We start from the raw sequence: 11842 nt of genomic DNA, 5'->3' as shown, positions 1-11842 counted from the left end.
CTTCAAGCACTGATAGAAGTTTGCATATTTGTTTTCGGGGGGGGGGGGTATCTCACTTATTTTGACAACACATATTTTCGAGATTGTCGGTTTCCCAAGGTCGACATGGTGGTGGTGCGGAGAGGAGGCGCCAGTGGCGCTCAAATATCATACCGAAAGGTGATTTCAACCCAGGGTGCAATTATGGGTATAGAGTGTTGCTGATATGTTGTAACACTCTTGGAACACCGTGCAAACGTTCCAGTGGAGGGCGCATTTCTCGCGAATATGACGCAGCACGCCCGCAGGCACGCGTAGCCTAATGTCATGGCTACAGCCGTCCTCTCTTGACTTCCTTGTAGCGTATATGCACTTGTCTGGCGATTGAGCTATATACTCATCTTTAAATGCACGCGTAGGGATTGCGGGTGACACCCAGGACAGAAACCTAGCAGGAGTACCGTGGAATCGCGACCTGTGTTGCGACAGCGTTATTCAGGACACTCACCCATCTTCGTAGTTGGTGCCGACGCAAAATAAAGGCACATGACCCCAGAGGCAATGTAATTAATTGAAAGCATGGGTGGGCCGATTACGATAACCACTGTATACGATGTGTGTCCCGGGAAGGATTTTAGTAGGGTTTTTATCGCAGGCTGATACTAGAAGGAATATAATCAAAGGTGTAATGCATGCCATATGGCATTGCTGTCGCTGAGGTATGGTGCGAGGACCTATAAGTTTTATTCAGCGAATTTTTTTGTAGCACCTCTCACGGTGGCTCTGTTGGCTACTTTGGAATGCCCGCATTGGAACTATTGGGAGGAATCGCCTCCATGCGTTTCGAACGCGCTTTTGTGCGAGAAGCAGGCCTAAAGCCGAGACACCTTGACTGAGCCTTTTCGAGCGCCTCTTTTTTATTTCAGTGAGACTTCTTCGAGCATTGTAGGAATAGGCCTCCTATTCTCGACGCCATTGATTCAGGCCCGACTTGATTCTTTCTCAGCCAACACCAACTGATAGTTCCCTGCAGACGCTTGTGCAAAGTGCGGATTCTGGAGACGATATTACATAGAGTTGTAAGGGCCCCGGGGAAATATATTGTCTTGTAAGAACCACGTGGCTCATTCGACACGGTATACTTTATAGCCGCATGTGTGTGACCTTAGCGGGTTCGTGCAGCTTGCGAAGAATCAGCGGAACCGAGGGGCTCGATTTTCAATGACAACCCTGATTTAGTAACAATGTGAAGGCAACAGACAAGGAGGTCAAGGATAGCGCACGGGAAACAACTGTCCTTTTGAATTGAAATATGGAAAAAAAGTCATTTACCCATCTTTATGAACGGGGTTTACATTTGCGATCAAGTATATATTCCTAATGAAGGAAATATAAAGCGAAAAAAACATGCCAACGGTGGAAAGCGAGCCCAGGACTTTTGCATGACACGTGCGATGGGCTATGGCGGCTGCGCCTCCGCCCGCTTTCTTGGGTACTTGTATACATGTACAATGCTCACTGACTCACTCAGTTGTTTAAAGAAACAATCGTATTGAAGTATATCTGGACAAAATAGTTTTGCCTATCTTGTAGGCCTGACCGAGAGCTCCATCCACGTCAGCGCGTTTTGCGTGTCCTCGTGTGCGCACCAGGTGCGGGACGCGTGTTCGGGAATTTTGCATACCGCTCCCTTTTAAGTAATTTAATTGCAGAGGCGTTCCCAATGAGCGGCCACATAGCTGTGAAGAAATGAAGTTTTGTAAGTTTATTTAATTTAAACCTGTTATTTAATCCATTTTCGTTGACTGCGTTCTGATGTCTCCAGCTGTCGGAAAATGCCCCTCCCCCCCCCCCCCCCCCATCCTCTTGTTTGGCTTTGGCAGGGCCGCTTTTGGGTACTGCTCTTGTATTCTAATAAACATTATCATTGTCATTAAACGCGGTACTCGGACCGCATGGTGGCCGCTGCTTCTTGCGCCACCAGTGCGTATTGGTGGGATGAAATGCAGCCGCCATGCAGCCGCCTTCTTCGCATTTCCACAATGTATCGTCTCGGTTTTTACTTTCCCCGCTCTGCCGTAAGAGTAAAAACAGTTGATGTTCAGCGCTTGGCCTATCGTTTCCTACTTTTCTTCATAAGTCCTTATTTTCCTATAAGCGCAACAATGAATTAATTAGACCTCGGTTTCCGCAGGGCACAAGTGTGGCACAGAAAGCGCTGGCCAGCAGCCATGAGCTTCGAGTATCGCTTTTGAGTTGCTGAGCACTGTACGCTACCACGGCTACGGTAAATACGGATGCACCGCGTGCCCCAGCTCTAACGTTAGCCAAGGTGCGCAAGTTAAAAAAAGAAGGATCATGGTGCAAGATACGATTATAAGACCTAGGGTCTGATGTGAGAGGTCTGACAACAGAATACCATCGGTCTTATAATCGTATATTTCGCCGTAATTTCCTAAATATTTTTTATGCGAAAGCGTCAAATTTCCAAAGTATCATTGAGTGAAGAACCGGCGCCCGACGTCTGTAGCAGCGAAACGCGCTTAAGTTCCCGTTGGCTGTGGCTCCACTGCCCGAGCGCTCCCCGTCGATAGCATTTCCAACACGCTCCTCGATATGATAAATGGAGGACAGCATCTTTTAATGATTTATTGCTTGGCATACATATGGTATAGACTGTACAGTGTGTAGGCCACTATCAGTGTGTAAAACTATTTAATTAAATTTGAGGAAAAATATGTACTTTGTATGCGTAAAGTGTGCATGCGCTTTAGTTTCTGATGTTCAGTGCTGTGCGTTCATGAAGAAAGTTGGAAAGTGTTCTTATAACGCTTGGTGTACGTATGCTACCTTTGGTAGCATGTACACTAACTCTAGAGCAGGCATGCAGGCTTCCTGCTCCTGCTTGCGGGAGTTGCCGGCCAGCTCCTTGCTCTCTCTCTCTCTCTCTTTTCTTTATGTGATTGTTCTTGTGTTTGCAAATTGAAAATAATAGGTAAAAATAAAAATAGGCTGGTGAAAGTGACGGATGTGTGCGGCCACTTGCGTTTATTGAACAGTTGAAAATGTGTGATTGTCGTTTTCGACCGAGCCGTCGTGAGGGTCAGCAAAATGCACCCACGCTGTTTTGAAAATTGTCCACGCCTTCGCGAGACACGGGTCTTCAGGAGAGGAGGTTCTCGAAGGCAGCCGCCGTGGCTTGACGCGAATGTTCTCTTCGACCGTTGCCGAAAAGGCGTCCGAGAATAGAGCTTCGCATCTCACTCTAACGTGGCCATCTTGCACTTTTTCTTGTCCCAGCGCGAAGGTGGTCTCAACGCTGACGGTTGGTAGCCCGTCGGGATGTGGCTCCAGTCTGGTCTTGGCATCGTTCACAAGCTGGTCATTAACGAACAGAGAAAGCGCTGGGGATGGCTTGGACCGAACTCCGACGCAGCTCAGCTTCACGGTGTCCCCGATGAGGTAGGTGTCTCTGTCGGTTAATATACGGGGCGTTGCGGGTATCCGTTCTGCGTGACCAAAGAAAAGAAAAGGATAGAAAATTAATTTGTTGTTGGTGTTGAATCGGCTGTGTACACTTTGAAGGCGAGTAAGCCGCCTTCTGGGCATATTTGAATTTCCTTGCACTCGCGTGGTAGTAGTAGTAAGCTTTATTTTGTCCGAGATCGGGTTTAGTGAGGACGGGAGTGGGAGGGCCCGTCCTCTTCTTCCTCAGTCGGCGGCCAGGCTTTGCGCTTTAGCGGCGTCTTCGGCCATCTGGACGACCCGGAGGTGGAGATCCGGGTCTCGCGTAAGCCAAAACCTAATTTCAGGTGAGGTTTTCAGCTTGCTGTTGGGATTTCCAGAAGTTTTTTCTACTGCTAATAAGGGGCTTTTGGTTGTTCTTACAGGATTTTAATAAACATAATTCATCATATGGAGGATGATTTGTTAGGGTGCCGATGCAAAACCACGTGGATAGGGCAATGCCATTCCCTCCCCCCCCCCTCCCCCGCTCCCTCTTCCAGATAGGAACAATTAGTACCGTGATACAGAAGAAACATCAGTTGAAAATAAAGTACCCAAGTGAAGGGAGAGTGGGAGGTAACTTGGAATGACGGGAAATGTGCCAGGAAGTAAGGTGGCTAAGCAAATGAGAAATATTTAACAGAATACAAATGCACGAAGTGTCGCCTACGTCACGCACTGAAGCTGATGCTGCCCCACAAACACACCTCGCTGAGCCTGAGGTCTGCATTACAGGAAAGCTAAAGTGCCTCGGAAGTGATGTGTAAAGCTATACCATCACAGACACACTGCCGCACGGTGTGTGCCGTAATTCTCGAAATATATCGCAGGAAATGGTGAGCACACGTGAAGCTTTTGAAAGGTTGGCATTGTCTTTTCCTTTATACTGTTTGCTGTTTGCTACTCTTGACGTTCGATTCTTCTGTCACATGTCGCAGCAAGGGAAACATTTCCTTACACAAATGTGAGAAAATATTGGATGAATGATGTTGATTGACTGATTAAACGGCACTTACGGCTTTGCCAGAGCAGCTAGGTAGAATATGGTATTTTATACTCTGTCGTATGGGCTCTATTTAGCGTCCGCTTCAAAAGATGGTGACAGGAGCGCTACTGCTCACATCTATCTTCGGTTAGGTAATCCGTAGACTGTAGTACATTTACGGACAGGATAAACGTGTCTCAGAAAATTTATGGCTCTCCCGTAATCGAGGGTAGATGTACGCACGAAATGGCTACCGGCAAAGCAGATTGGTTGGCAATGATACTAGCTACAATCTTGAAATGGGTGTAGTGCATGTTCGCGACGGCACACCCTACCACATTACACCGCACCATGCCATACTTTGCACTGGTTCATATGGACGCAATAGTTTCCTGTCACAGACAGAACTTATTTGCAAGTATCGTTTCGGTCAGACGGCCATTCGCGGCGCACCGGACGCGCCGCGGAACTCGCGGGCCTCTGGCGTTGAAGGGAGCACTCAGCGCCAAAAGATGACAATCAAGTGTGTAGTACTCCGTATCTGCCTTTTGAACGTCGCTATTAGAAATGACAAATAAAACTTCAGCGTAATAGAAGTTACAGCTTCAGTGATATTGTGAACGAACGTTAGGAAGAACTCGGAAGCAATATCTTTTGCTACTTGTTTGGGAAGTAACTAGCGTATATGATGCAGTCTTGACTGGTTGCCCGGATGATCTCGCTTTGCTCTCACAACTTACCGGGATGTTCTCATTTGGGTGCCCCGATAACGTCTCTGGTTTTTGGCTCAAGGTCACTCGAAGGTCGTCTGAGGGAGCTAAGAGCATTTCATGCTTGACAAGGACACTTGTGCATCCTTGCGTGGATGAATGCGAAAGGATTGCGGCGTCTACCCGATGACGACTCGTTTAACGAAACGCGATCGCGTTGTTTTCACGTTGCTTTGTATCATGTACCGTGTCACGTGTCTCGGCCTCCTTCGCGTACTTGAGCGGGCGTCAAGAGGATCCGGGCGCAGCTACTGAATGACAAGTCGAAGGTTCGCTCACCGGAGCGGACGACAGAACTCACCGAAATCACCGCATCGACTGGCAGCGCCGCGACGCGCGTCGCTATATATAGACCGGCCACTGGCGCGGTCCGTCTCTGTCACCACGTGACATTTTGCGCCATCTCCGCTGAAGGTTCGTCCATCGGATCGCACGACAGAACTCGACGAAATCGCCGCACCGACTGCCAGTGGGCCAGTGCAATCAACGCCTTCGCAGAGGGAGGGGAAGTATGGGAACGCTGGCATGATGAGCGGCATCGGAGCCATGTATGAAAGAAGACGACGACGAACGTGCGAACAGAGGGCACGAGCGCGTCTCCGTGACTACGCGGCTATTGGTACATCTCCGGCCACGCCGCCGGATTTTCGATTTTCTGCTTCATAAGCCATATAAGGCTTTCGCATTCTTCTCCTCCCCTTTCTGAGTGGACGAGGCTGCACGGTGGATAAATGAATTACCGGCAATCACGAGCTCCCCTCTTGCCATGCTGCGGAATAGAGGCGCTTCGAAGCTGACTTCGCAGTTGTACACGCCGGCTGTCGACGCGTTGAGTTTCTCAAGGTACACCGACCCGGCATTCGACTGGGACATCTGCGAACAGAACAACATCAAAACATTTTCATCTGATGCGCAGTTACCCCCCAGGGTAAGAGGCCTGACATCGAGTACACGCTCTCGGACAGCATGTGATAGACAGTTTACGTCACGACAATTACCACGTTATTGTAAGCGATGCAGTGAGCTTGAGAGTTTAGGAGTTGTGGCCTTTGAGACGGTTCGCCACGCTTTTCTTAGCACTCTTCTTCGTACTGGATGGAGCTGCAGTGGCACCGGGGTCACTCAGCTAACAGAACGTGCCCTTGTGGACGTACGAAAACCCGAGTTTCTTTTTATCTTTAAGGCACCCAGTTACAGCTAGAAAGCTAGACTATCAAATATGTTAAAGTGCTTATACGATTGATTCTTTAGCCCTTTCTCATCCATATTATACCACTGAAGTAGCGAACTTGCTTTCTGTGCCCCCGAGTCGTACAAGACGCAAGTATATATACATATATATATATATATATATATATATATATATATATATATATATATATATATATATATATATATATATATATATATATATATATATATATATATATATATATATATATATATATATATATATATATATATACAGAGGTTACCGCCGAACAACAGAACAACAGAGGAGTGGCTATGGCGTTGCGCTACTGAGGACGAGGTCGCGGGTTCGATCCCAGCGACGGCGGCATTCCGGTGGAGGCGGGACTCACAAGCGTTCGTGTGTACCGTGCACTCGGTGCGCGTTGAAGGCCACAACGGCGAAACCGTACGTAGACTAGAGCGTGCAGTCGATGAAACGATTCGGTTACTGAAACGTGCCACAAACAGACATCACGGAATGAAAGAAAGCAATACGATCCGCCTGGTACAGGCGTTCGTAACCAGTGATATGAAATACGTCGCCTCCTACCTGAAGTGGCAGGTGACCGAACGGACGAAGCTAGACCGTCTCATACGCAAGGCGTAAGAACGTGCCATCGGATTGCCGATCAATAACAGCACGGATAAATTTCTCGAACTGGGTTTGCACAATATGCTAGACGAGATAATTGAAGCGCACAACGTCGCGCAGTACGAGCGATTGGCAACAAACAGAACCGGACTACACATCCTCGAGACGCTAGGTATCAGCTACCACACGACGCAGGGCGGGCAGGTCGCGATGCCCGCACCGATTCGCGAGCGCATCGCCGTTTCGCCGTTGCCCAAGAACATGCACTCTTCGCATCATGTTGGCCGGCACCACAGGCGCGCGCGAGACTTGCAAAAGAAATACGGCAGCAGCAAAGAAACCGTTCACGTAGGTACGAGCAGCGACTTGGTTGCGTGGTCGCAATCACAGACTACAGCGGAACTTGCGTCGCGAGCGTGAAGATACGCACGGAGGAGACGTAGGCGGCCGAGGAAGCAATGATAGCCATCGCGGTAGCCACCACAGACGCCGAGGTGATAATGAGCGACTCGCAGGCAGCGATACGCAACTACGCTAGCGGCCGGATCTCCCGGGAAGCGGCCCGCATTCTACAAATCCAACATGGCAATATTTGCCGCAAAAACGACAGCTCTCTCGTATGCACCCCCCCCCCCCTCCCCCCTTCTCGCACCCTCCGCTCCCGGGAAACGAGACGGCCCACGCCGCGGCGCGAGGACATGCCGAGCAGCGGCGCCCGCCGGCAATCCCGATGTCTCGCCCACCGCGAGAGCGACGCGGGATCGGATGTGGGAGGATCGCATGACCACTTTCAGAGGCACCACGCAGCACTACAGATTGAACAGATGTAAATACCCTACACCGCACGCCAAACTAAACAAGAAACAGGCGGCTGTCTGGAGGCAATTGCAGACACACACATATCCGAACCCGGCGATCTTTCACCTCTGCTACCCGACAATTTATTCGTCCAACGATTTTACTCACTCCCCTGCTACGGAGTGGCTGATAATAAGATTGTGGTTTGGCGCATAAAACATCAGAATATCATTTTTTGACGCTCAGATTATGGAGATTGGTTTTGGAGTTTCTTCATCTTCTTGTCAAATATTTCTTGCAATGCATTCCGACCCCTGCAAGAGACATTGGACAAGAAAGCATTAATCCGATAGCATTACAGTTCGCTCACCGGCCTTCGTTTCTTGAGTCGACCAAAATAATGTGAGCCAATCACGGAGGCAAAAAGGCGTGGATCGGTCGATCCTAATATGAATACATAATGTGTTTTCGTAAAGGGTACAATGCTTTTTATGCGAGCGGATCTCTGAGATAATATAATAAACTGCGTAGGATGGCCTATCCTAATTATGTATCAAATTACAGCCGCTTATAGGACCTATAAGTGTCATTTTTTCATTACAAAGAAGACGTTTTGTTTGGCTGAAGCGGCTTTGTGAAGTACACTCAGTCTATTGTCAGAGATTGCTCACCGTATTCGGGACTTAATTAGTGGCTATGGGCGGAAGCGAACGTTGGTACTCACATTGACGTTGACTCCTTCCACTTCGAATGTCTTTATGCTAGGTTTCTCTGTCGGCACAAATTGATAGAACTCTTCACCATCTTTGTACCACCTGGTGTGCGCCGCTATCTTTCCAAAGTTGCGTGCGCAGTCTAGGCGAGCCATTCCACCCGGCAGTCCAAATGGTGGCACGTGTACCTCCAAAGGTTTCACTGAAATGCACCGTTTAAACGAGGTGTATTCAGATTTTACATGACAATAAATTTCCAAGAGAGAGAGAGAGAGAGAAAATAATGTAGAGAAAGGCAGGGAGGTTAACCAGAGGTAGTTCCGGTTGGCTACCCTGCGCAGGGGGAAGGGTTAAGAGGGATAAAAAGAGAAACAGAGTAGAAGGGGGAGATAGAAAGAAAGGGAGACAAGCACGAACAAAGCGCGTACACTACAGAGCGGTAGGGGGCGGCATTCTTAGAGTCTGTCGTGAAGCCCCGTGGACCGCAAGAACCTTACTAGCGCGAGTAAGGCCTTCAACGCGGATGTTCTTTCGGAGCATTGGCCTAAAGCTTATAGTTCTGAAAGTGGACGATTGTCCAACTGGTCCAGCACTCTGCACATCACTTGTCTCTCAGCACTGTATCGCGGGCAGACACAGATAATGTGTGCGAGCGTCTCGTCGATGTTACATGTGTCGCACGTGGGGCTGTTGGCCATTCCTATGAGGAAAGCATAGGCGTTTGTAAAGGCAACGCCTAGCCACAGACGGTAGAGCTTAGTCTGTTCACGCCGGGGTAATCCAGGCGGGAGGTGCATCCGTATGTCCGGAGACAACGAACGCAACCGACACGTTGTGAAAACATTCGAGTCCCACAGGGGCAAAGTACACTCACGGAACATCAATCGCAGCTGAGCTGCAGCGTCTGTTCGCGAAAGCGGAATGAAGACTCGTTGACCACTTTCATGTGCAGAACGGGCGGATTCGTCGACCTATAGCTGATATAGCTATTGAACGACATATTTATAAGTACGGGCGAGCAATCATGCTAGGAGACTCTACTATAGCTACAGTATAAGTCGTTACACAACGTCCCCTTTTCCTTTCATACATTTCGCGTACTTGTGGGAGTGAGTGTTGACTGACCGATTCAAAAAGTTTGACGCTCGACGTCAACACCTAAGGCTGTGCGGGACTCCGCAATTATGGCCTTAGGATTAGTTTGGCCAAAAACAGCATGGCCCTAAGCTAGTTGGTGATCATCACAATGCATCATGTTCAGCGTGGACGAAGAACTACGAAGACAGAGCGCTCCGTTGTAGTCTGTCTTGATCGTTGTGCTTTGTCCGTGCTGAATATGTACCATTGTGGTAATTATGACCGCCTGACATTATTAAACGTGCATCTAAGCCTAAGTTACGCCCGCAAACGTTTTGCACTTTTCCCGCATCGGGATGCGGCGGCTGATGTCGGCACTCGTACCCCAGGATCTTTTGCTGAACAGCAGAGTGCCATATCCACAGAACTTTCGGGGCGGGTGCTATAGGTACAACCAAAACTGTGCGCTTGTATACAACAACCACGTAACGCAGTTGAAGTACATCTTTCATCACTCGTTTGCCTTCCCTTTCCACCTTTCGCTATACAGAGTAGCAGGCGAGAGCGTACTATAGCGCAGGCCGACCTCTGACTTTCCTACATGATATTTCTTACACCGTGCTTTCCCTATAATACATTGTTCTCTCTCTCTACCTGTGTGCTCGGCGAGCGTGGTGAACTCATACTCCCTCTCGGTGGTTCCCGCGCTGTTACTGGCCGTCACCACGACCCTGTAGGAATTGGCCGGCGAGAGGCAGTGCATCTCGAGGGACGGCTTGTTCTGCGGCTGCTCTGCTTCTAGCACTGTCCACACCTCTCCCTGCTGGTGCCGGTACTTGGCCGTGAACCTCTCGATGGGGCAGCCGCCGTCGTGCCACGCTCGTGTCCTGATCACGGCCGACGCGAAGTATGGCAGCACTGCATATTCCACGTCCGGCGCCACGGGAGCTGCACGTGTGCGGTTTCAAAGAGTGTTGCATTTGTCGAGGGAAGCGCCGCATCTTGACGCGGTCGGAGAAGTCTAATTCGAAATGAGGACTGCGGAGATTACAGTCATTAATCGGTGGATGTCAATTAGAAGTGCGTCGTATCGGCAAATTTTCTCCCCCTTAATAGTCGAACAAATATTGTAATTGTACCGGCTTGAATGCTACTTAGAGCCTGCATCTACAAGAACGTATGTGTTACGTAGGCGCCGTATCGTCGATCGTCCATTTGCGCACGCCCATCGTTATCATGAACGGCGTCCGCTCGAACACCGTCCTGTGAGGAAACATTTTTACGTAAGCGATGCTTTGTGAATAGGAACCCAGGTGTTATACAAGCGGCGCTGCTTCTGGAGCATGCTATATTTTTTTTGGCTGTTCTTGGCACTGCCTCTGCGCTCCAGTTTAATTCTGTTTTCATAACCATGCTTCACTCGTCAAAATATTGTAGCCATTCTGCTGCTGTGGCACAGCCTTTTAGGCATTTCGGGAGCCTAGCCTCGTTGCTCTCCCCTCCCTCGTGCTTTCAGCCCAACAAACTGGAGTAGACGCGGCGAGTACAGGGCGAGAAACGAATGTCTCGTTAATCCTGCACTCTAGTTTTTTTTCCGTTAATGGAATACCTAGTGCAACTATCTGTTATATTACATTCACGTGTCTGGGCTAGCTGTTTCAAGAAGGTGAACGTGATTATCCTGTGGCAGTGAAAGTAATGCTTCTTTTTTTTCGAGCAGCGCATTATAAGCGGCGGTGGGCATCAGAATATGTACGTTAATTAATTATTGATTAATTGATTTCTTGTCTGAGACTCACTAACACTCTTATTTAATACTCTGTGAAACGAGCTGCAAAAGAAGAATTTAATTGGTTAGTGCTGAGTGCGTGATGTAAGACTGCTAAAACTATAGCAACGGTTTCGAGAGGCCGTTCTTTGAAGCTTGCATAAAAATGACATTCATGTTTTAGTTAGTATTTTTCTTAAATGCTTCTGTCCGGCAGTGCGGGACAAATATATGTGGAACACTAATGTATGTTGTGGAATTTTTTGTCGGTGGATATATAGATACTGAGCTGGGATGGGGTGAGGTACTGCTAGCCTCAGAGATAGATAGATAGATAGATAGATAGATAGATAGATAGATAGATAGATAGATAGATAGATAGATAGATAGATAGATAGATAGATAGATAGATAGAGAGAG

General features: G+C 48.5%; 1 protein-coding gene across 1 annotated transcript in view; it reads right to left on the bottom strand.

Annotated features, from left to right (window-relative positions):
- The window catches only part of LOC139057127 (uncharacterized), an 87032-nt gene that overhangs the window by 48931 nt on the left and 26259 nt on the right, over positions 1–11842 (bottom strand). The window contains exons 10-13 of the mRNA XM_070534902.1: positions 10309–10602; positions 8589–8779; positions 5982–6114; positions 3244–3488 (exon numbers count right to left, since the gene is read on the bottom strand). Coding sequence (XP_070391003.1) covers positions 3244–3488; positions 5982–6114; positions 8589–8779; positions 10309–10602 — 863 coding nt within the window. The remainder of the gene's footprint in view (positions 1–3243; positions 3489–5981; positions 6115–8588; positions 8780–10308; positions 10603–11842) is intronic.

This window comes from Dermacentor albipictus, chromosome 3, assembly GCF_038994185.2.
Source record: "Dermacentor albipictus isolate Rhodes 1998 colony chromosome 3, USDA_Dalb.pri_finalv2, whole genome shotgun sequence".
Classification (NCBI taxonomy): domain Eukaryota; kingdom Metazoa; phylum Arthropoda; class Arachnida; order Ixodida; family Ixodidae; genus Dermacentor; species Dermacentor albipictus.
The sequence above is the reverse complement of the archived record's forward strand: the minus strand, read 5'-3'. Positions and strand labels throughout refer to the sequence as shown.